The sequence below is a fragment of the Lepisosteus platostomus genome, chromosome 4 (assembly GCF_059453375.1).
Source record: "Lepisosteus platostomus isolate fLepPlt1 chromosome 4, fLepPlt1.hap1, whole genome shotgun sequence".
Classification (NCBI taxonomy): Eukaryota; Metazoa; Chordata; class Actinopteri; order Semionotiformes; family Lepisosteidae; genus Lepisosteus; species Lepisosteus platostomus.
In genome coordinates, this window is record NC_142614.1 from 9,480,603 (window position 1) to 9,505,232 (window position 24,630).

General features: G+C 57.2%; 1 protein-coding gene across 10 annotated transcripts in view; it reads right to left on the reverse strand.

Annotated features, from left to right (window-relative positions):
• Nucleotides 1–515: 515 nt before the first annotated feature.
• kdm6ba (lysine (K)-specific demethylase 6B, a) overlaps nucleotides 516–24,630 on the reverse strand; it is a 119,717-nt gene continuing 95,602 nt past the window's right edge. For 9 of the 10 annotated variants that reach the window (XM_088628267.1, XM_088628263.1, XM_088628264.1 and 6 more), the window contains 22 exons: nucleotides 23,411–23,484; nucleotides 20,309–20,446; nucleotides 19,901–20,024; nucleotides 19,145–19,240; nucleotides 18,830–19,046; nucleotides 18,647–18,721; nucleotides 17,819–17,968; nucleotides 17,358–17,528; nucleotides 15,934–16,575; nucleotides 12,672–15,610; nucleotides 12,409–12,532; nucleotides 11,307–11,412; nucleotides 10,623–10,828; nucleotides 10,010–10,083; nucleotides 9,186–9,257; nucleotides 8,339–8,487; nucleotides 6,052–6,166; nucleotides 5,060–5,247; nucleotides 4,541–4,682; nucleotides 3,847–3,973; nucleotides 3,307–3,477; nucleotides 516–2,389 (listed from right to left, as the gene is read on the reverse strand). In XM_088628267.1, coding sequence (XP_088484393.1) covers nucleotides 2,366–2,389; nucleotides 3,307–3,477; nucleotides 3,847–3,973; nucleotides 4,541–4,682; nucleotides 5,060–5,247; nucleotides 6,052–6,166; nucleotides 8,339–8,487; nucleotides 9,186–9,257; nucleotides 10,010–10,083; nucleotides 10,623–10,828; nucleotides 11,307–11,412; nucleotides 12,409–12,532; nucleotides 12,672–15,610; nucleotides 15,934–16,575; nucleotides 17,358–17,528; nucleotides 17,819–17,968; nucleotides 18,647–18,721; nucleotides 18,830–19,046; nucleotides 19,145–19,240; nucleotides 19,901–20,019 — 5,907 coding nt within the window. In that variant the 5' untranslated portion in view covers nucleotides 20,020–20,024; nucleotides 20,309–20,446; nucleotides 23,411–23,484 and the 3' untranslated portion in view covers nucleotides 516–2,365. The remainder of the gene's footprint in view (nucleotides 2,390–3,306; nucleotides 3,478–3,846; nucleotides 3,974–4,540; nucleotides 4,683–5,059; nucleotides 5,248–6,051; nucleotides 6,167–8,338; nucleotides 8,488–9,185; nucleotides 9,258–10,009; nucleotides 10,084–10,622; nucleotides 10,829–11,306; nucleotides 11,413–12,408; nucleotides 12,533–12,671; nucleotides 15,611–15,933; nucleotides 16,576–17,357; nucleotides 17,529–17,818; nucleotides 17,969–18,646; nucleotides 18,722–18,829; nucleotides 19,047–19,144; nucleotides 19,241–19,900; nucleotides 20,025–20,308; nucleotides 20,447–23,410; nucleotides 23,485–24,630) is intronic. The other variant, XM_088628273.1, reaches the window with a different exon arrangement.

Consider the following 24,630-nt stretch of genomic DNA (forward strand, 5'->3'; position numbering starts at 1 on the left):
CCCTTACAAGCTTCCTGAACTACAGAATTAGTTCTGGGGGGCATGATTGCAGGGGGTGGGGGGTTGAAAACTCTTGACATTGCACAGGCCCATAACAGACATTTTCTACACATATCCTACTACCCTGTCACACAATATATGACAGGCTTACGGAGCTGAAGACAAGATCCCATCGGGATCAATCAGAACAAGCCCCAAGATTTCAAACCTATGTCCAGTCCAATCCCACACATCCCCACCACTGCAGGCACAGGGTGGCGCTGGGCTGTACCTGCCTCCTTACTTGAGTATTACTCTCCCACGTTCTGCCAGAGCTGTTTCTGCCTCACACATGGAACGGGGGTGTGTGAGTACCTAATCGTTTGGCCAGTGGGAACTGATCACCTAAGCCTGGTTCTTGCAGACATCGCCTCACTGAGCCTGGACCCCGACGTGATGGGGTGAAAACAAATTTTTGTGATTTTTTTTTGTGAAAACGTGATTTTTGTGAAAACAAAAGAGCAGAAAAGTTGAACTTCAGTCAAATGTTTATCAAAAGTTTTTATTATTTAGAATAATAATAGTAGTAATAATAATAGTCACACAAATTCACAAGTGTAAGAGAAATCTGGCTCAGCTTTTCCGTGTGAACATTTTTTTTTGATAACAGTGCAGTTTCAAATAGATGCCGATGGAGGATAAAAAGATGTGTATTTGCAAAAGGAAAAATAAAACTCCTGCCAAAAGGAAACCAGGAGACAGACAGAGAAGGAAAAAGGATCTCATGTCCAACAACTGCAGCCCATCGAAATTCATTAGCTTCTGAAAAACAGTTCATATCACTTAGTCATCTTAGCAAAATGCCCTAGAAAATAAAAAATAATAATTTTTGAAATACAAAGACAGCATTCCATCAAATGAGTTCTATGGGGCCCTGGGGTCTATTTAACAACAGGGAAGGTAAAGTTTTATATATATATAATTTCTATATACTGGGGGACAGAAGGAGAGGTGGAGCACCAGTAAGAACAATCCTCTCCGAGCACCCATTCATCAAATATTACAGGTTAATAAGAATTATTATAATAACAATAGAAAAGACCTTTCAAATTTCTGACATCCCTATTAAAAACAAAACAATGGGAGAACCATCCATATCCAATAAATAGAAGAAGAAAAAAACAATATATAAATAAAACAAAACAATTTACATTAAAATCTTGAATCCAGAAAAACAAAACCAAAAAAAAGAAACACAATTCAACAGTCCCAACAAAATCGAGGAGGTAAAATGATTTTTCACTAAAAAATAATATATATGATCACAACAAAGGTGAAAAAAGACCCAGTGTGATAGCTAATAGGGTGATACCAGGACAATTCAATATTTAAAAACAGGAAATCAGATCCTATTATGCCAACATCACGTCTTTACAACACATATACAAGATTCTCTAAGACAAAAAAAAAGATTTCTACAACCCGTATGTTTTTAAGCATTCCAAACAATTGTATGTCTTTTTTAATTATTAATGCTTTAGAAAAATGTTCTCATATCTCTATTATTATTCTTTTTTTTTTACTTTTTATGTAAATACAAGTCCCAAGGCCAATGTGGTATATAACTAGGCTGTTCTATTCTTCAGATACAAAATAAATAAAAAAAAACAACACTTGAACAGAAAACAAAACAAAATCTAGAGAGAGGAAAAAAAACAGCATTTACAAATTTCTGGGATCTTAAAACAGAACAGAGCAACACGGGAAAGAGAAACAGCCCTCAGCACCTTTCTGACCACAAGCGTTCCTCGTCGTTTACACAGAGAGGCGTGTCCCACAGGCCCCTCCCCCGGACACACCCCCTGACCCGTCTCTACGGCAACCAACCCGCAGTCACAGAGGGAGGCGTGCTCACTGGCCAGTCCCCAGGCAGGCTTCTCTGGGGGTCTCTACGGAAACCAGAAACCCAATCCACAGTCACACAGAGGAAGGTTCTGTCCACTGGCCACGTCCCAGACACGCCTCTCTGACCAGGCCATTACAGAGAGCCACTCCACAGTCACCCAGGAGGCGTGTCGACAGGCCCCTCCTTCCCGATACGCCCCCCCCCGATCAGGCTGTAGAGGAAACGAATCCACAGTCGGCGGGCGGGGCCAAAACGAGCAAAAGGGCGTTTATTGGCTGATGCGGCTTTGTAAACAACACTGGAGTAAACGGTTTGATTGGCTGTTCGGCAAGTATTAGCAGTAGTTGTAATACAAAATACAAAAAAAAACAACCCAAAAAATTATACCCCTCCCCCAAAAAATAATAAATTAAGAAAATGTTTTCTCCTGGCGAGCAGGAGCCATGTTTTGGTTATGGCTATGGACACAGAAGAGACTTCCTATCGTGAGCTGGGCATCAGTGCCTGCAAGAGAGAGAGAGAGGAAAAGGGGTCAGAGGGAACGGAAGAGAGCCTCACGATCAGCACAGAGTATTTGCTTTGCCAGCACAATCCTGGTACTTTTCGGAGACCCAGTTATTGTGAGGTTAATTACACGCCAAATTATCCGTTCCGAGAGTCCGCTCTCACGGAAAGCTGCGTGTTCGTCCTGGAGCGAAGCCGCGGTTTTTGTCCCCGTTTTTCGCAGCTTTTTCGCTACAGTAGCCAGCGAGCAGAGGCTATCCCGATAGGACCTCCCCCCTCCCAGACCTGCGCCAGCCTGGCTAACTCCTCTACCAGGACAGACAGGGCGATGAGCATGAACGAGCATGAACTACTGTCCAAGAGATTTTCTGTGCCTATCCTCTAAACTGTAACTATGGTTTGATTCTTATCAAGCTTTATGGTTTTCATTTGCCTATCCTCTAAACTGTAACTATGGCGTGATTATTATACAGTACAAAGGGCTTTATGGTTTTCATTTGTGAGGAGTATTTTTTTCTGTACAGATCGCCAAACTCGTAAATGTAATGTTTAGTATCTTAGGACAAATCATTAAATCTCCTACATGGCTGTACCAAAATCAACTGTAATCTCAGATGGGTCAGTTAATGAACCCTCATATCCAGCAGAATTTTAAAAACTTCTAAATTGATCAGTTTATTAAATTATTATATCACGAACGCCAACCATGACGCTTTAAGATGAATTGTACGGTGAATTGTACAATTGTTTGTATCTCTGTCCTGTCACTTGAATCTGCTTCTTTAAAATCCAGGTCATTGTCAAAGAGCTCCGGTGCTTGTCTGCCACACCGTCCCCAGGCCCCGGGACCGAACCGGGAGGTGTTGCAGGCCAAACTATCCCGGGGTTCGAGGCGGATGTCCCCCGCAGGGCCTCACCAGAGTGAAGCTGTCGTAGACGCTCATCAGCTCCTCCATCTTGTACTGCTCCAGGACCACCACGTTGTTGAGGTTGGTGCTGCGCTGGCGGGCGCAGTCCTCGCAGTGCACGACGTAGGTCTTCCGGCTGCCGTTCTCGCTGGTCACAAACAGGATATTGTACACCTCCACCTGGCCCGGGGGGGGGAGAGAGAGAGAGAGGTCAGCCGCCGGCCTGCCGTGTTTGTCAGGAAGCCCCGAGCTCTCGAGCTCGGCGTCCGTGTCTGCGCCCGCCCAGGCTGACCTCCGACAGCCCCCGCGCCGCAGCAACAGGATGTACTTCGAACTCGGCACAGCTCTGCTCCCTGGGCAGCAGCACGGGCCCGCTGGCTGTGTGTGAAACCGAGGGGGGGGATCTGGCGCACATGGAATAGGAGCCACAGGGAAGAGATCAGCGCAGCGCCTGGAGAAGAGCGGAGGGAGCGGAGGGGTTGTGCGCGCGCGTGTATGGGTGTGCGCGCGCGTGTATGGGTGTTCACACTGGGAGTCTGAGACACTCACATCACACTCGTTGCAGTAGTAGGCTGGCTCGTCCTTCACGCGGCTCTGATACGAGATCTTCTTCCCGGTCACTACCAGCTGGTCCCGCAGGATCTGGGAGTGCTTCATTGATTGCAACAGGCAGTGCCTGGAGAGAGGAGGGGGCACACAGATGTTTTACATGGCTTTCCGATTTTCACCCGCCCTGGCCAGCACTCTCTTGCTCCAATCACTTTCCAGCTGTCCTCCTGTCTCTTTCTCTCTGTCCCCACTCCCCTGACAGCCCCCAGTCTCTCTCTGTCCCCACTCGCCTGACTGCTCCCTGTCTCTCTCTGTCCCCACTCCCCTGACAGCCCCCAGTCTCTCTCTGTCCCCACTCGCCTGACAGCCCCCTGTCTCTCTCTGTCCCCACTCCCCTGACAGCCCGCTGTCTCTCTCTGTCCCCACTCCCCTGACAGCCCCCAGTCTCTCTCTGTCCCCACTCCCCTGACAGCCCCCTGTCTCTCTCTGTCCCCACTCGCCTGACAGCCCCCTGTCTCTCTCTGTCCCCACTCGCCTGACAGCCCCCTGTCTCTCTCTGTCCCCACTCGCCTGACAGCCCCCAGTCTCTCTCTGTCCTCACTCCCCTGACTGCTCCCAGTCTCTCTCTGTCCCCACTCCCCTGACAGCACCTTGTCTCTGTTTCAAAACACCCCTGACAGCCACCCTTACTTACTTGATCATCTTGTAGATGTCCGGGTCAGTCACCTTGACAGTGCGCGCGATGTTCCAGGACACGTGGATCATGGGGACGATGGACTTGACTTTCTTGACCTCGTTCCACTCGTAGCGCTCCAGGGCCAGTTGGTACTGATAGGCTGGAAGGACAGGGGCACAACTGCAGTGAGCAACAAGAGACTTCACCAGAGAACCCTCCTGAACTGTTGTCCTTCTCCACGCCCTGTTCTGAAGTTTGGTAGATAGCGCTTATTGGTGTAAATTTGTATATTACAAATAAAAATCAGACCATTATTAACTCGGAAGCAGAGCAGTACAGAGTGCTTAGTTGCAGCAACATTAAGTAACACGCTGGGAGAAATGGGACTCTGTCACTGGAAACAGAAACTGGTTCCCTGCTCAGCGCAGAGGATTGAGGAATCACAGGCCCTGTGGTGAGAAGCTGGTTCCCTGCTCAGCGCAGAGGATTGAGGAATCACAGGCTCTGTAGTGAGTGAAAACACAAAGGCAGACTCACCATTGAGCGGTCCCACGTTCCAAGCGATGTTGTTGCACCAGCCCACCGCCTGCACCCAGTGCACCGTCCCAGCGTTGATCCACACCAGGTCACCGGGCCGCTGGATGAACCTGTACACCGGGATGTTGGCCTGGTACAGGTCCTCTAAGACCGGCCACCACGAACCCGTCAAGTAGTCCACCCCGTGCCTGAGGGTAGGAGGGAGACAGGAGTCAGTCCCATCGGATGGACCACAGGGCTGCTTGGCTGTTACTCAGCACTACCACTGCCACAGGCTGAGCCCACAGGCAGGACTGGAGGGCCTGATCTAGAAGGAGGTGCTATGGAAAAGATTTCTGCACATGTGCCAGTCTCTGAATTGAAATGAAGGGAGTTTAAATTGCACAGTGTACCTGCAAGGCCTAAATGACAATATTGTGAAGCGATTATGGGAAGTTCTGGACCCTGCTGCTCTGGAACCAATGCAAAAATGCATGACAATGTGTTTTAACAGGCCTGAAGGGACATCCCATGCCGAGAGGTCTGAAGCAGGTCTGTCTTAAACCCAGTTACATGAGGGCCTGGTGCCTTGTTTAACCTAATTAACTGCATACCTGGATCAGTGCCCACCAGGATACGAGGTGTTTACAGGCAACTGTACCATTCATGGAGGGTTTAAGATGTTTTAATAGTATAAGAGCTTAAAAAATGAGCAACTAGGAAGATAATTGGGCTAATTGAGTGCTCAAGTTGGCAGGTTGGGATAAAAGACGTCGATTCCTCCTGGTGCAAAGAAAGTGAGGAGACAATGAGGTGGACTTGACTTGAAGATTTTAAAATCCAGACAGGCCACTGACAAAGCTATGCTAGTGCCCACCCTCAGCATCGAGAGTGAAACTAGGACGCAGGACACACGTCTTTACACAGAGGGTGGCAGGTGTCTGGACCGAGCGCCCGGTCGGGTTTTGTGACCTCCCGGGCGCGGGGGCGGGGTGGCCGGCTGGAGGACTCACTTCTCGCAGAAGTCGCTGATGGCCTCCCAGTAGCTTTCGTGCACCGCAAACCACTCACAGTCGCCCGGGCCGATGTTGATGTTCACCGAGCAGAAGTTGTTGTTCTCCTGGTGACCTGCGGAGGACAGCGAGGCGGTCAGACGGTCAGGAGCTACGTCCTCGTGCGTGCCCAGGCGCGGCACGCCGCCCGGGCCACCTTCACGGGGGTCTCGCTTACTCTGATGAACTGCATCCCAGGGTCAGTGCCCACCAGGCTCCAAGATGTTTATAGGCAACTGTACATTTCATGGAGGTTTTGATATATCAATAGTAAAAGAGCTTCAAAATGTGCAATGAAGAAGATAATTAGGCTAATCGTTTAATAGATACAAGTATATGTGGGCACACAGAGGGGTTCCCAGTCTCGGGGCTCAGCGCACACTTAAACACCGGAGCCATCAACTGATCAACGAACAGGTTTCGTTTGGGTTCTTTCGCCCTTTTTTACTTCCTACATATGCAGGAGGTTGCCTGTTAACCACTGTGTTTCTTCTGTTTCTTGAATCAAAAACTCCAGCCTTTCAGGAGGAAATAAACGTGCGAGTCATCCAGCTTGGGTTGAGAGCTCAGCTGCGGTGGAAACCAGCCGGTGTGGGGAACCCCTAGTTTATAAGACCCTGACATGAGGCTCTGCGCCCCATTGAGATGTGAAGGTCCTGGTCTGTCAGGTGTGAACCCTCCTTCAGAACCGCCTGCGTGTAACCCACCAGGCGAAGAGGGGAAACGCATGAATTCTGGAGCAGATCTTGTGTAGCATGATGTGGTGTGGCGTCATGTGGTGTGGTTCGATCCGGCGTGAACCGATGTGGCGTCATGTGGTGTGGTTCGATCCAGCGTGAACCGGTGTGGCGTCATGTGGTGTGGTTCGATCCGGCGTGAACCGATGTGGCGTCATGTGGTGTGGTTCGATCCGGCGTGAACCGATGTGGCGTCATGTGGTGTGGCTCGATCCGGCGTGAACCGATGTGGCGTCATGTGGTGTGGCTCGATCTGGTGTGAACCGATGTGGCGTCATGTGGTGTGGCTCGATCTGGTGTGAACCGATGTGGCGTCATGTGGTGTGGCTCGATCTGGTGTGAACCGATGTGGCGTCATGTGGTGTGGTTCAATCTGGTGTGAACCGATGTGGCGTCATGTGGTGTGGTTCGATCTGGTGTGAACCGATGTGGCGTCATGTGGTGTGGTTCGATCTGGTGTGAACCGATGTGGCGTCATGTGGTGTGGTTTGAGCTGGTGTGAACCGATGTGGCGTCATGTGGTGTGGTTTGATCTGGGGTGAACCGATGTGGCGTCATGTGGTGTGGTTTGATCTGGCGTGAACCGATGTGGCGTCATGTGGTGTGGTTTGATCTGGCGTGAACCGATGTGGCGTCATGTGGTGTGGCTTGATCTGGCGTGAAGCGATGTGGCGTCATGTGGTGTGGCTTGATCTGGCGTGAACCGATGTGGCGTCATGTGGTGTGGTTCGATCTGGCGTGAACCGATGTGGCGTCATGTGGTGTGGTTCGATCCGGCGTGAACCGATGTGGCGTCATGTGGTGTGGTTTGAGCTGGGGTGAACCGATGTGGTGTCATGTGGTGTGGTTTGATCTGGCGTGAACCGATGTGGCGTCATGTGGTGTGGTTTGATCTGGCGTGAACCGATGTGGCGTCATGTGGTGTGGCTTGATCTGGCGTGAACCGATGTGGCGTCATGTGGTGTGGCTTGATCTGGCGTGAACCGATGTGGCGTCATGTGGTGTGGCTTGATCTGGCGTGAACCGATGTGGCGTCATGTGGTGTGGCTTGATCTGGCGTGAACCGATGTGGCGTCATGTGGTGTGGCTTGATCTGGCGTGAACCGATGTGGCGTCATGTGGTGTGGCTTGATCTGGCGTGAACCGATGTGGCGTCATGTGGTGTGGCTTGATCTGGCGTGAACCGATGTGGCGTCATGTGGTGTGGTTTGATCTGGCGTGAACCGATGTGGCGTCATGTGGTGTGGTTTGATCTGGCGTGAACCGATGTGGCGTCATGTGGTGTGGTTTGATCTGGTGTGAACCGATGTGGCGTCATGTGGTGTGGTTTGAGCTGGGGTGAACCGATGTGGCGTCATGTGGTGTGGTTTGATCTGGTGTGAACCGATGTGGCGTCATGTGATGTGGTTCGATCCGGTGTGAACCGATGTGGCGTCATGTGGTGTGGTTTGATCTGGTGTGAACCGATGTGGCGTCATGTGGTGTGGTGCAGTGCGTGCGGCGTGGTGTACCTGGCGTGCGGCTGCCGGGCACCTTCATGTAGAGCTGCACGGTGTTCATGCCCAGGATGGTGTGTCCCACGTGGCTCAGCATGTTCCCGCTGGACGAGACGCGCATGAAAGCCGGCAGCTTCAGCAGCTCCTGCAGCTGCGGTTTCCACCTGCGCAGAGCGAGCATCGCAGTCAGCAGAGGAGGACACGGGGGGCGAGGGCACAGGTACGACAGCACAGCACAGGATGAGTGGCCTGTTTCCTTCTAAATACTGCGTTCACCACCACCCAGCAGCCAGCAGAGTACACTAGCGCTGGGTTAGTTTGTCTGCACAGAGAAGCAGAAAAAAGATGCCTCTTCCTGGCGTTGTGCCACTTCACATGAAGCTGCAATACACAGCGCTGGCCAGCAGATGGCGACAACGTCCCACCGCGGCCAGCGGGAGAGAAAGTTCTAGAAGACGGGAAGAGATGCACTTCCCCCGTTAGGAAAGGCTCTCTGAGCGCAGAGCCTTCGGCTTTCCAGAAGTTACCTCACCCCACAGCGGGAGGAAAAAAAAAAACAGAACACTTGCACTTCCCCTAATTCTGAACAGCCAGGTGAGGAGTGAATGAAAGGTCTGGTAAACTGAGCAGGGCGTTTTATAGCGAAGGCCGGATGAGGCCGGCAGACAGGGGATCTCCTGCAGAAATCTGCCGGATCCAGATTTAAAGCTGTAACATTCGCTCCCAGCTGCTGGACAACAGGGACCTGCCAGTTCATGACTGTCCTTCTTCAGCTCCTCAGCAAGTGAGAGTTCCCCCTGTCTCTTGTTAGAAAACAATACCTGTACAAGGCTGGGCTGTCTTTCACAAAGTCTGCACTCACCTTTTCGCGTCAGAGAGGTCAATGTTCGTGCCAAACTTTATTATCTTGCCCACGGGCTTCTGATCCGAGTTACTGTGGTTACAGAGAGGGGGGTTAATACAGACACACTGGACACTACAGTCCATTAACACTGCACTGAGAGAGAGAGGGGTTAAAACAGATACACTGGACACTACAGTCCATTAACACTGCCCTGAGAGAGAGGAGTTAATACAGACACACTGGACACTACAGTCCATTAACACTGCACTGAGAGAGAGGGGTTAATACAGACACACTGGACACTACAGTCCATTAACACTGCCCTGAGAGAGAGGAGTTAATACAGACACACTGGACACTACAATCCATTAACACTGCACTGAGAGAGAGGGGTTAATACAGACACACTGGACACTACAGTCCATTAACACTGCCCTGAGAGAGAGGAGTTAATACAGACACACTGGACACTACAGTCCATTAACACTGCACTGAGAGAGAGGGGTTAATACAGACACACTGGACACTACAGTCCATTAACACTGCACTGGGAGAGAGGGGTTAATACAGACACACTGGACACTACAGTCCATTAACACTGCACTGGGAGAGAGGGGTTAATACAGACACACTGGACACTACAGTCCATTAACACTGCACTGAGAGAGAAGGGTTAATACAGACACACTGGACACTACAGTACATTAACACTGCACTGAGAGAGAGAGGGGTTAATACAGACACACTGCCTGGACACTCCAGTAGCTTAAAACACCACACTGAGAGAGTGGTTCATACAGTAATACAGCACTTAGTAAAGTCCTCAGGAATTGGAGGTGTACCTGTTGGATGTGGGCTCTGGGGCACTGACAGGCTCCTCATCATCCTCATCCTCCTCTTCACTGCCTTTCTCCTCCTAGAAACACAAAGCACACACAGGTCAGGATGAGGTGAGCCAGCTTGCTCCCAAAACCGCACTTCCTTACTGGTAAATGTATTACATTCTGGTGAAGTTTGGCTTGAATAGACTGATTTAATAAATACACGCCTTAAAAACTACGAGCCACTCCTCCAAATTTCTCTCGAACCTCTGTGCCAGGTTCCACCTGGAAGAGACATGAGGCCCGGCTCTTATCTGCATATTCTTCTGGGGTACTGGGCATACTGGGAGTACCAGGAGTACTGGGTGATGGTGGTGTACGAGTGGGCCTCACATGCAGGCTCTCCTGGAAGGAGGACACCTGGTACTGGGCGTACTGGGAGTACTGGGAGATGATGGAGCGGCTCTCACCTGCAGGCTCTCCTGGAAGGAGGACGCCTGGTACTGGGCATACTGGGAGTACTGGGAGATGATAGTATGGAGCGGCTCTCACCTGCAGGCTCTCCCCGAAGGAGGACGCCTGGTACTGGGCATACTGGGAGTACTGGGAGATGATGGTATGGAGCGGCTCTCACCTGTAGGCTCTCCTGGAAGGAGGACGCCTGGTACTGGGCGTACTTGGCGATGGTGGTGTGCGACCGGCTGCTCTCGCAGGGCCAGGTCTGCGTGGAGCCACTGGGGTCCCAGTTCTCGTCGGAGGGCTGCTGCACCTGCGTCCTGACCTCCACTGAGTGATCGCCGTTGGCCTCCACCAGGGACTTGGTGGAGAACAGGCCCAGGTCTGCGGATAGGGAGGAAGGCCCGCGGTGAGGAAAAGAGGAAACGGAGGGACTCCCGTCTGAGCCGATTAAGGTACCCCGACCTCAGCTGGGGCAACCCCAGGAATCCGCACATGAAAACTCCCGATGGACATCAAAATGGGCGCTGGGGGCTTTATTGCAGGCCTTCTCCTTCCTGTTACTGTTAACACAAATCCCAAAACCAAAGCCACCGTCCTTTTTAAAGTCTCCAGTCCATCAGCTTAAGCCCCGCAGGAATGTACATTTTCCCCCCTTCACCAATAATCCAGTAATGAACCGAGTCCATGTGCAGGATTAACTGGGCGTTCTGGCGCCCTCTGGTGGCCGGTCAGCTGCTATTGCGGTGCCTGGCCAGGCCAGCCCGCCACACGGGGCTCTCTCACGCACTCCCGAGCGCCTCTGCCCCCTCAGGCGCGGTGTCCCAGTGACGTTGACGCTGCGAGGGCGGGGGGTACTCACTGAGTCGCAGGGAGCCCGCCAGGCCGCGGATCACAGTGATGGGGTTCTTGGGGTCGGTGCAGAACTGCAGCAGAACCGGAGAGAAGGCGTCCCGCTTGCTCTCCAGCTGCAACGAGGAGCACGGGACAGGGGGATCAGACCTGCTCTGCGAGAAGCGTGGCAAGGGTTGACACAACAGACCCAGTGGCCAAAACATTAGGACCCCCCCCACCAAAAAAAACCCTGTGCTTGACAGGGACCAAGAGGTGTGCTTGTGCATCCACACAGCTCTGAAATCCCAGTCCCACTGCACTTGTCAGAACTGTCTGTTCCACTGAGTCCACCAGCGTTCTGCAGGAGTGAGGTGTGCTGGGATTGTTCCTCAAGTTCCTCAAGCCCAACCTGGCTCTGCCTACAGCTCTGAGGATCTACGCCCCCTGGACTTATTTTCCCCAAACATATTCCATAGGCAGAGCATTTGAGCATTTTACAGTACTGAATGAAATAAAGAACAAAGTCCATGAACATTCTACATCATACAGTGAGAACTAACACCAATGGACTCTCCTGACATCATCTGATCTGGACAACACTGGAAGAAACTCAGCCCAGCTCATCTGCAACTCCATCACTGGTGTCTAAGGTCTGTTCTAGGGGTCGTTCTGGAGATGACCAGGAGAGGGCAGTACAGCTTCAGGAAAAAGAAACTGGTGTGCTTTGAACTTGAAATTGTAGACGTTCAAGCAATAGCTGTCCCTCTCCTCTCACACTCCCCCTGAATTCACCAGCACACACACACTGTCACACCTGATTGTACTGTAGACACTGCTAGAGCCACTGCTGTCCCTCTCCTCTCACACTCCCCCTGAATTCACCAGCACACACACACTGTCACACCTGACTGTACTGTAGACACTGCTAGAGCCACTGCTGTCCCTCTCCTCTCACACTCACCCTGAATTCACCAGCACACACACACTGTCACACCTGACTGTACTGTAGACACTGCTAGAGCCACTGCTGTCCCTCTGCTCTCACACTCCCCCTGAATTCCCCATCCTTGCCATCGACGGCACGTCTGTCCCGCACATGAACTAACTTATGGATGACTGCAGGTACTTACGTAAATGCTGGGCGTGGGGGGGTTGAGTTTCTCCCGGGGAATGAGGTCAGTTCCTATGGACGGCTTCACGGAAAACGCGGGCAGCAGGTAGGATTCCTTAAACTTTCCCTTCACGCGAGCGTTCCTGTGGGAGGAGCGAACCAGAAATGCCCGTTAGCCCGTCTCCCAGACCTCTCCTCAGTGCCTCTGGCCCCGCCCCTGGCCCTGCCCCCGCCCCTGACCCCGCCCCCGCCCCTGGCCCCGCCCCCGGGCCGCACACTCACTTGCAGGCGCGGACGACCTCGGCGGCGCTGTTCTGGATGGTGACCTCGGACAGGGGGATCCTCTTCTCCTCCACCTCGGAGGCGATGAAGGTCTCGCGGTCGCCCCCCTCCACCTTGATCAGGCGGATCTTCAGCTCCTTGGGGGGGCCGTCCGACAGCGCCTTGAGCTTCAGGAAGTCGGCCGCCCCCAGCGCGCCCGTCCCCGTCCCCGCGGCGGTGCCCGCGCCGGCCTTGGCGCTGCCCGGGGACGTGCCCCCCGCGGCGGCGGCGGCGGCGGCTCCCACGGCCGACCCGCCGCCGTCCTCCTTCCTCCTCTTGCCGGGCTCCCCGGCCCTCTTGGCGTCCGAGCGCGGGGAGCCCCCCTGCTCCTCCTTCATCTTCTCCCGTCCTCTCACCTCCTTGCCCTGCAGGTCCAGGTTGCCCAGGACCTGCCGGCTCTTCTTGTCCTTGTGCGGCTTGCCGTCCCTGCCGTGCCTCCGGCCGGAGCCCGAGCCGGAGGGCGAGTGCGCGGAGGACGAGGGGGAGGCGGCGGCGGAGGAGGAGGAGGAGGAGGAGGAGGAAGACAAGTCGTCCCGCTTGCGGTGCTTCTTCTTCCTGTCCTTCCTGTCCTTCCGCCTCTGATGGCCGCCGCCCTTCTCCTGCTTCCTCCTCTGTCTCTTCTCCCGCTCCCGCTCCCGGTCCGTCTTCCGGTCCTTGTCCGTCTTCACGCGGCAGGCGCCCCCCGCCGGGATGGGCTGCCGCGTCAGCAGCACCTCGCAGCTGCGGCCCAGCTCGGCCAGCGAGGCCTCGGAGATGGTGGTCAGCTTCAGGTCCATCCCGAACGGGGGGATCTCGGCTCTCGCCGGGCCGCCGGCCAGGGGGCCCTTCCGCTCCTCCGCCCCCTCGTCCGGCCGCGGGCCCCGCCTCTCCGGCGCCCCCTCCTCCGGCGCCTGGGGCTCTCCCGGCGGCGCTGCGGCCGGGCCGGCTGAGGTAGGTAGCGGAGGGGCGGCGGCGGTCTGCCGGGAGAGCTCGGGGCCGAGCGAGAGCGAGAGCGAGGAAGAGTACTTCACGCCGCCGTGGGGATTGGGCGGGGGTCTCCCGAAGGGGCCGCCCCGGTAGGCGTACTTCTGGCTCTCCAGCATGGAGGCCAGGGGCTTGAACATGCTGCTCACGCCAGTCTGCTGCAAGTGGGGCAGCCTGGGAGGCGAGGGAGACTGCTCCTCCTCCTCCTCTTCCTCCTCCGTGTCCTCCTCCTCCTCCTCCTGGGCCGACGACCCGGGGCTGGGCCTGGCGAGCTCCGGGAAGCCGTACAGCTTGGCCAGGTCGCTGTGGCGGTAGTCCGAGGTGCCGGCCCCCCCGCCGGTCCCGCCCCGCGGCGGCGGTGGCGGCGGCGGCTGCTGCTGCTCCTCCTCCTCCTCCTCGCACACCGAGGACGCGCGGCTGCAGGAGGACGCCAGGGAGCCCTGCCGGCTCAGCACGGGGGGGCTGGTGTGGCGGCTCCCGCCGCCGGCGCCGGCCCCGGCCCCGAAGTCCTCGCCCGCGCCCGCCCTCAGCGCAGGGGGGCTGCGCTCGTGGGGCTTGGGGGCCGGGAGGAGGCTGGGGGCGCCCAGGCAGCCCCGCAGAGGAGCGGCGGGGGAGTAGGGCCCCCTGGTGGCCTCGGCGCCCTGGTACAGCTCCTCCTCCTTCTTGATGGACTCGTCCAGCATCTTCATGATGTTGGCCAGGCCGTCCGGCAGGATGGTGGACAGCGGCTCCTCCTCGAACTGGGGGTCCCCCCCCTGGCTGTCCGAGTCGCTGCCGGGGTACTTCGGAGCTGGCGCGGGGCCGCTCTGGGCCGGAGCCTCCTGGGGAAAGGCCGGGAAGAGCTTCTCCCGCTCCGGCGGCGGCGGGGCTGGCGGGGCCGCGGGCGCCGGCGCCATGAATGAGCCGGCGTCTCCCCTGGCCTTCCTCTCCCGCTCCCTCGCGGCGTCTTTGGCTAGGACGGGCTGTTGCATCAGTAAGCCGGGCACCTTGTCGGCCGGGGGGCAGTAGGGGGGCAGGGCAGGAGGGGAGGCGATCCCTGAGGTATGTTCAGAGTCCACACTGCTGCCCCACCTCGGCCTCTCCTGGGAGAACTCCGCGCCCCGCGGCCTCTCGGAGACGGGCGAGCCGCCGCTGGGGGCGCTGGCCCCGGCGCCGCTGCCCCCGCTCAGCCAGGGGTAGGAGGGCACCGGCGGCGGGTGAGAGATGGGCAGTGCCGGCCCCGGCTGCTGCTGCTGCCTGTCCCCCTCTGGGGGGCCCATCTCCCCCGAGAGGAGCCGCTCCAGGCTCTCGATGGCGTTCTCCTCCGGGGCCCTTCTCCGGCCCCCCTGCTCCTCTCCCTCCCGCTGCTCCTCCACCTCCTGCTGCTGCTGCTGCTGCTGCTTCTTCCCCTCCTCCTCCAGCTCCCTGCGCCGGTCCTCAGCCAGCACGTGGCCCTCCAGCTCCGCGTCCAGCTTGTCCAGCGCTTCCTCGATGCTCTGGGCGCTCTTCTTGAAGCGGGGCTCCGGGGGCCCCGGGTGGCTGCCGGGGCCGAAGAAGGGCGGCGGCGGAGGGGGGCGGGGCTCCGGCTCGTACAGGGGCCCGCGCTCCCCTCCTCCTTTCAGCCCCGCGCCGGCGGGGGCGGACTGGGCCGGGCCGGGCTCGGCCCAGCCGCCGCCCGCCGCCCTCAGCGCCCCGCCGCTCCCGGGCGCGGGAGAGCCGGGGGGCGGGGCCACAGCCGGGCGGGCGCCCGCGCCGCCGCCGCCACCGTACAGCCCGGCCCGGTGGGGCTCCGCGGCGGGACGGGAGCCGGAGGTGATCACCGGGGCGCGGGGCGGCGCCTGATGGGGGCTGAGGTGCTGCTGGTGCAGCGCTGGACCGGCCAGGGGGGGACCCCGGCCCTCTGACGTCCGCTGCGGACCCTGAGATTCCAGGCCGTGACCTTGGTACTGCCCCGACTCCTGCAGGGGAACAGAGAGACACCCCGCGGTTACGACTCCCCTCGTGGGTCACAGGCGGCTCGCTGAAAATACAACTACAGACTGAAAGAGAGCTGCTGTCATCCGGCTGGGATTTCAGCTCCCAGTTCTCCCCCCCAACGTAAACTTCCAGAGCTGGGAAACCAATTGAAAAGACAAGGGGGCTGTGCAAACAGCACCAATGCGATTGCAAGTTGTCACTTGGCCAAAGCCGACAGCATTTCAGATGGGTTTCGTATGAGAGACGTGGCAGAGGTACAGCATCTTTAGTGGGCACTGCACCACCTCAAAACGATCGTTCTTACCAGGCATTTGCTGTTGCCATGTCTGCCCTGCGGTCTCCAGCCCTCGTTGGCGGAGGAGGAAGAGGAGGAGGAGTGGGTGTGGTCCAGGCCCCGGTGAGGTATTCCAGCAACACTGTTGCCGTGATGGGGCCGGTTGCCGCCGCTGGTGTTGCTATGGGCGTCCTGCCGCTTCTCCTGCAGCGGTTGCTGGGGCGGCGGTTGCTGTGGCAGCAGGCGAGGGTAGTGGGGGCTGTAAGGCACGCCGGTGATGTTTGCTGGTGAGAGGCCGGGCCGGTGGACCCGCGGTGGACCCTGCTGGCCGCTGCTGCCGCCCGCTCCCTCGTGCCTCGGGGGGGCCCTGGGTTCCTGGTTGCGGGGGTCGCGCAGGCCCCGGCTGTGCTGGGAGGAGGCTGGGTGCTTGCTGCTGGCGTCGCCCTGAGTCTGGCTGAAAGGAGGCGGGTGGCTCAGGCAGGGCCCCCCCCCGTTGGGCCCGGTCTGGGACGAGGGCAGGGCCTTGCCGGGGGGCGGACCGCGGCCCAGGCCGTAGCCAGGAGCCGAGACGGGGGGCAAGGGGCTGGTGGGGGAGAGGGGGTACGGGGCAGTGCTGGGCGGAGGGAGGTGCTTGTAAGGGTATGCCCCCTGGACGGGCTTGGGCGCCTCCTGCTGTTGAGAGAAGGAAATGCGGACATGTCGTAACACCGTCATGCACCACGCACGGCTCTTCCTCCAATCTAACTGGGGTTTCTAAATCCACAAGGAACAGACTCCAGTATGTCCAAAGTTCAGCAACCAGGTCTAGCGCCAGTGATCACATTACTCCTATCCTGGAGTCCTTGCACTGGCTTCCTGTCAAGTTTCATATTGACTTCAAAATCCTCATGCTCACCTATAAGGCTCTGCATGGCTGGGGACCTCAGTACCTGTCTGAGCTACTATCACCCTACTCCCCACCTCGCAACCTTCGCTCCTCTAATTCTGGGCCCCTATCTGTCCCCCAGGCCCGTCTACACTCTGTGGGTGACAGGGCCTTCTCCTGTTACGCCCCAAACCTGGTTCCGTTCTTTACCCCTCTGCTCCTACTGTATTCAGTACCGCCATCTACTATCACCTCTCATTGTGTACTCTTATTGTGCATATCATGCGTTTCTTTTTTTTACTGTCATTCTGTAATGTGCTTTGAGAAGCCACCTTTAAAGGCACTATATAAAGTTTTTTATTATTATTAATCATCATCATCATCATCTAATGGAACGCAAATCAGTTTCTGATTCACTGAGCACTGGGACCAGTCATTCCCTTACTGCCAGCTCCCTCAGTGCCCACGTGGGCACCCGACACCCGGGTTCGAGGTCTTTTCACGTGCAGGCCGTGGGGCCCTGCGTCGAGCTACGATCAGCCGGTATCTCACTATCGCTGGCGGCCCAGCAGCCTTCCTGCTGACTCACCTGGAAGTCTGGGGGACTGGTCTTCCTGTCTGGGGGCGGCCAGGGCGACCCCCCCTTGTGCAAGGGGTTCCAGAAGCCGGGCTTGGGGGGCTGGTAGTGGGGGGCGGGGGGCAGGGGGGCGTGCAGGGGGAGCCCAGGCATGGGCAGCCGTTGCAGACCTGCATGAGGGACCTGGAAGAGGGGGAGGGAGGGAGAATTTTCTTTTACTCTTTAAAGGTTAGACACAGCACACAGCAGTCAGCAACTTCAGGCAGACTGAGCCAGGTGAGGGCGAGAGAGCAGTGCAGGAAGCAGAGGGCAGAGGGCAGAGGGCAGAGGGCAGAGGGCAGAGGGCAGAGGGCAGAGCTCCATCTGGAAACAGACAGGACGAGGACGGGGGGGGAGGAGGAGGAGGAGAAGGAGGAGGAAACACAGCGAAAGATCCGAGGTATGAGGGTGGAGGTCCCAGCTGCTGGACTGACCTGCTCGGAGCTGGAGCTCCTCTTCCTCTTGATGGGGCTGGGGGTGTCGTCAGCAGGCGACGGGGTGCCCAGGTGGTGCAGAGGCGGGGTGTGCTGGATCACGGAGTGGTCCCCGTGGGGCGCCGGCCGCTTCCCGGGGTAGTTCCTCGACTGCCGGGCGAGAACAAGGACAGGGTGTTTTGGGAACGTCTCTGGGACCAGTGCCCTCTCCTGCCCGCCCACCACAGAGCGCGGCGCCTCGACCGTGCGTCTCCGTCTGTGTCCCGTGGCGTCACGGCGAGCGCTCTGGACTCCGGATCCGGCGATCCGAGTTCAAATCTGGGCGGGACCCGAGCCACAGCTCCTCCATATAAGCATTTCATCGCGCGCGGGCACGTGACAAACCGACTGAACGGATCAAACCCTCCCCTCCGAATGCAATAACATCTGGCTCAGGGGTGCTGGAGAGCCCCAGTCCAGCACGTCTGTAGAGGTCAAGCAGTGTGTGTGGGCAGTTCAGTTCAATACTTTATTGCCAAGTCATGGAAGCCGATTGGAATTTGCTCTGGTGCTGCCCAGATAACAACAGCATGAGCAGCAGCAGTCACGTGAGACACAGACACACACAGACACACACAGACACACACAGACACACACAGACACACACAGACACACACAGACACACACAGACACACACAGACACACACAGACACACACAGACACACAGACACACACAGACACACAGACACACAGACACACAGACACACAGACACACAGACACACAGACACACAGACACACAGACACACAGACACACAGACAGCGCACCACCCGAGATCTGGAGTCTGTACCTGCTGCACCAGGCTCCACACTTCGCTCAGAGGGGGCAGGTTGCGAGGACGGTGCTGCTGGTGGGGGCTCCCGTACTGCGAGGGGCGAGAGAGAGAGAGAGAGAGAGAGGAGAGACGTTGCTGTTTGCTCCGTGCTCTTCCCGGCGGCCGGCACGGCGCGGACACACTGCCCTCCGCCCTTACCCTCAGCAGCTGGCTGGCCCGCGTGGCCAGGTGGCCGAAGCCGCCGTAGCCGCTGTGGCGCGTGGCGCTCTGGTAGCAGTGCGCCGCCTCCTCCAGCTCCTGCTCCGACTCGTACAGCTGGCCCAGCTGCTCCCAGAGCTGCGGCTGGCGCTGGTCCCTGGACAGGGCCTGGACCAGCCGCTGCAGGATGGCCAGCTTCTCACCGCGGGCGGCCGGGCTGCGCAGAGGGAAGCGCAACACGGGATTAGTTAGGGCTCAGAGCTGGGGGGGGGGGGGCGCATGCGGGAGGCTGATGGGACGCGTGGCAGCACTCACCCGCTGGAGAAGAACTTGCTGGGGTGGTTGAGCCCCATCATGTGACCTGGGGGCAGGTGCGGGAGGAGCTGGGATGGGCCCACGCTGGAGGAGCACCTGGGGACAGAACGGAGGAGAAGGCCCGTGACGTCAGCAGGCCTTCGCATACAGGGTCACAGTCACCCCACCTTCTCCCTGCCTCTCCACCGGCCTGCCAGTCTTCTTTCCTTCAAGCTGTCCCACCCCTCTACTGTGCCTACCCGCCTGGCCCTGGAGTCCTTGGACCCCAGCCCACTGCCCACTGCCCACTGCCCCCTGCCCCCTGCCCCCTGTTCACTGCTCACTGCCCCCTGCCCCATGCTCACTGCTCACTGCCCCCTGCCCCATGCTCACTGCTCACTGCTCACCTGCCTGCTGCCCCCTGTTCACCTGCCTGCTGCCCCCTGTTCACTGCTCACCTGCCTGCTGCCCCCTGCTCACTGCCCCCTGCTCACTGCTCACCTGCCTGCTGCCCCCTGTTCACCTGCCTGCTGCCCCCTGTTCACTGCTCACCTGCCTGCTGCCCCCTGTTCACCTGCCTGCTGCCCCCTGTTCACCTGCCTGCTGCCCCCTGTTCATTGCTCACCTGCCTGCTACCCCCTGCTCACTACTCACCTGCCTGCTGCCCCCTGCTCACTGCTCACCGCTCACTGCTCACCTGCCTGCTGCCCCCTGCCCCCTGCTCACTGCTCATCTGCCTGCTGTCCCCTGCTCACCTGCCCCCTGCTCACTGCTCACCTGGTTGGAGGTGCCCATGGCCGGCCGCCCACGGGTGCCCATGGTCCCCGGCTCAGGCCGTCCAGAGGAAAGGAGTCCCGTGTGCTGCGCCCTCCGAACTGGTCCGCTGTGTGATGCATCCAGCCTGGGGGACAGGGAGGAGAGCACAGGTAACCCTGGTGTCCTGCCCACATTTTCCCCTGGCCTTTACCAGTCATGGCCTCCTAATAATCCCCCTCTCTGAACTGGCTTCATCACTCTGCTCTCCTCCCCACTGAGAGCTGGTGTGTGGAGAGAGCACTGGTGCACTCTGGCTGCTGTCGCGTCATCCAGGGAGTCCCTGTTAGCTGTAAAGCGCTTTGAGGGGAGCGTCAGGAATGATGATTAATCATTCACGGCTTGTCCAGAGAGTCCGGCGTGTCCACTCACCTCACTAGCTGCGTCTGTGAAGCCCTCCACTGCAGCACTGTGTGAGCACCGCTGTGGCAGTCCTGAGTGAGAAAAGTAGCACCTCTGTCTGTCCTTCCTTCTGCCTGTCTCTCGCCGCGCGCTTCTCGACTTCCCGCTCTGAGAGGACGAGAGGACGAGAGGGGGAGAGTGAGGAGGGCACGGCCAGGCCGGGACCGGACCACGCGGAGAGGAGGAGGAGGAGAACCCAGAGGATCAGGAGCGCAGGGCGAGAGGGAGGAGACTCAGAGCGAGGCAGGGAGTGAGACATCCAGGCAGACAGCAGTCCGAAACAGGCCCATCTTCCTGTTCTGCCCGAGCCACACAACAAGTCCTTTTCACCTCGGACTTTAAAAGTCAAGGCTGAAACCACTACAAAAACATGTAATCATTAACAAGCTGAGGCTGTATACGTTGTAATGTTTAACAACTGCTCCGAAACTGCACAGGCTTCGCACAACTCCAGAATCGCCCGGCTGCTTATAACGACGAAAACACGAAGCAGGAGTGGCTTTGAAACGTACAAACTGGAACTTGACCGTCGGGGTATCCGGTATCCATGTTTTTTTATGGGTGTGTGTGTGTGTGGGGGGGGTGGGGGGGGGACTGGAGGTCAGGCTTGGGCACCAGCTAGTTTATCCGTATCCCATCAACCCAGACCCCGCCGTGCCACCGCGCGCTCGCGCTCGTCCTAATTATCTCAGCAGCAGATGACGGGAGGCGCAAGCAGGATCTCGAGGAGAAGAGCAACTCCAAAAAAAAACCCCGCGAGTCTAAAATTAAACCCCGCGTGCACAGAGAGAGATCAGCACGGCTGAAGAGAACAGGCCGTGCTGTGACAGCCACCCCCGCTCCTTCTCTCTGTCACACTCGAGCTGCGCGCCCAGCCCCGTCAGCCCTGCTCTGAAAATAGAGAGCCGGCGGCTATTTTAAGGAACTCCTGCTATTTTGGAGGTCCTGCGCGGAGATTCAGGGGGTGGGCAGCGCACGATCGCGCGGCTCCGGCCCACGCCAGCCGAGAGACGTGTCGGAGCGGCTCTGCCCCTCCTCTGCTCCATCTGCCGCGCTCCCGGATCATCCCACTTCCTTCCCAGCCCCTTCACAGCGGAGACGCCATTCTGTCAGCACCGAGCGCCCCGTGCGGGAACAACACCCTGTTAGGATGCAGCTTCCCCGCTGTGAGAGCAATCTGACTGGATAAAGTACCTACAGTGCCCGTACAGTATTGGTGACGTGGGAAAGAGTCCGGAATGTGACATCCCTTGGATTAAACAAATCCAGGTTGCAGATCTTGACTTGATGTCTGAATTTAGTGAAAAAGATCATGTTGTTGCTTGCTAGTCTTTCACTGTAAGGTGCTGCTGTTTTAGACATAGGAAACAAACTTTCTCATTTTTTTAAGAGGATGTATCCTATTCCATTGGCGGATGGCTTTTATTTTATACTGCATCTGTCTTTTTGGCACCTGGCTTTCAGTGTGCTAGACTATAGTAGTGCAATATTTTGTCTAATGGGGCACTATAGCCCTGGTATATAAACCTTTCCTTAATCGACACTGATTTCATTAAAGCAGGCAGTCTTGCTACCTGCCATTATTTCGCATTTGATGGTCAATTTCCATCAGCAGATTCGCATTAGGTTAATTTACCCCGACTGCCCACTCAAACACTCACTCATTCGTATACTGCTGCTCCAGACCTGGCCCAGAGAAGAGCCAGTGGGCACATTCCTGGCCTCACAGCCATGTCCCACACTCTCTAGTCTTGAACGCAGGAGACTATGAGGGCCCCCTGATCCACATGTGGAAAATGAAATGAACTTCTTCAGAGTCAACAGTGAGACAGGAACCAGAGGGCACGAGTGGGAACTACAGGGAAGTGCCTTTAAAAACAAGAATCGGAGGCGCATCTTTACACCAAAAGTTGTGGGGGTTTGGAACAAGTCACCCAGCCGTGTTGTTAAAGCCAGTAACCTAGCTTCTTTTAAGAAGAAAGCAGGATGAGATCAAGGGATCAATTAGCTACTAGCACCCAAATGCACTTGGTGAACCTCTAGCCTGTGACCTTTATGCACTGAGCAGCTGGCTCATGAATTTCAATTACTAATCACGGGAGCAGTCTGTGCTAATTAGTGATGCCCGACCCGATCTAAATCTTTTTTTTTTAACCCGAGCCCGCCCGACCGGCGGGTGTGAGTCAACCAGCGCATCACTAGTGCAAATGAGGCCAAGTACAGTGTTTATTTATCCGGCACCAACAGCAAAATCAGATTAAAGTCAAAACTATGTCACTTGGGCTGTTCATTTGAATGGAGTTTAGTCGAATTGCATTGCTGCGGTACTATAGCGCCTGCCTCGGTGGTGGATCTTCTCGGCGGGGACAGCCCAGCCTCGGTGTGCCTGCCAGCACGGGGAAAAAGTGAATTTTAACGGAAGAAAACAACGGCTTAAATATCAGTGACCCACGTCACTGCAGCGTCTTCATTGACTCATCAGCTTCACTCAGCTGTGATTCCTCCACCTACGCGTGGTTTACTGCTGGTCTGCTGCAGGTGCAACTGGCGTGGCGATGCCCAGTGCCAGCCCTGAGCCGGGTGAGCCCCCCTCCTCCAGATCCGCCGGCAGCACAGCGTTTACCCCTTCCTGCCCCCCTGTGCGACCAGACCCCGCCCCCTGACCGGAGCAGAGCCCCTCCCGATCCACCGTCCACCGTCACCGGGCAGGCCCTGCAGCTCGGGCAGGAAAGAGCACGGACCCGAAGCTCCGCTCTTCGGAGCGGACTTGTGGCGCACGCTGCAGAGGAAAGGACTCCTGCTCCCGAGTCTGGCTACCTCAAAACTGACCGGTGACCCCAAACTGCCTGCCAGTGTCACCCCACACCTCACAAATCTGGAGATCCACCCCACATCAGAACCCTGCCTTTGAAAGCCACAGACACAAACGGACATCACTGCAGAAAACGTCTGGAGTCAGCCAGACGGGCTCGCTGTTTGGAACACAGTGGGAATGTCACTGGCTTTGGATAGAGCGCCTGGGTTTCACCTGGAGGACAAGCCTGCAACAGCTAGAAGGCGCAGTGCTCCTACCTCTCAAAGCAAGCCTCGATTCAGCTTCGCCAGCCAATCATCTCTGTTCGTCTGTCTCTCAGGCTTCACGGAGTCTGGAAGAGAAGAAGGGGCAAAGGTCAGGTAGGAGGCCTCTGCACGATCACCGCCGCGATCTCTCCTCGGCCCAGGGCACCGCTCCTCTGCTGTTCCTGTGAGATGTATGGATACAAGCGCTGTTCGTCTGGCTCATCCATCATCCATCCCAAAACCACCCATCCTGGAACTACAGGGCACAGGGCCCGCCCTGGAGGAGCCTGTCGGCCCACCACAGCGGGGGGGAGAAGGGACAGTCTGGATTGCCAACCGAACCCAGCTGGCACTTCTCCCGGGTACGACAACACAGCGGAGATCTCAGAGGGAAAACAACGCCAGGAGGAACGTGGGTGCAGATCCCCCACACAGACGGGTGCCCTGGGGCTGGGATCCAAACGCAGGACCCCTAGAAACACAGATTTCAACTATAGACAGACCGAAACTAAAAACACAAAAGCACCGATTAGAACAGCCCCCCCCCAGCCGGGACAGAAAGTAACAACGGGCTGCCTGGAGGGCTACCACCCCGAGCTGCAGACGCCCAGTCCCATCCAGTTCCCCAGCCCGTGTGCCTACACCAGGGCACAGACAAGTCTACAAACAGGGCGAAGACAACATCAGAGAAGCTACGGCTCATGAAACACGTTCTCTGACCCCACTGCCCCAGGAAATCAAGCGGCTACCGAGCAGGGGGACACGCTAGCCGGACCAAGTGGGCTCCTCACGTCCTGCAAACACAGACGTCGGGGCCACGAGCTCCCCGGGCCGTGTCTGGCCCGTGGCACCTGCGGGGGAGAGCAGGGGGAGCTCACGGCTCGCTGCCGCGGCGTGGTGGGCCGGACGTGGAGAGGAAAAGCCCTCTCGCACCGAGAGGCGCAGGGCTGACACGCTCCAGCGGCGTCACTGCGCCGGGTTTTACCGAAAAGATTTAACCCTTTCACGCCTGGCGGAGATCACAGAGCGAGAGGGCGGAGGAGGGGGAGGGGGGAAGAAGAGGAGGAGGAGGAGGGGGTGGTGGTGGTGTGGTGGGTGTTCCGGGGTGACGGTTTCGGGAATTTCTCTTGCCGAGCGGCGTCACTCTTTATCTGTGACTCAGCGTGGTTTGGTAAACAAACAGGAAGTTCACAGCAGCCAGCCCGGCACGAAAACAGGGGAATCCACAACCA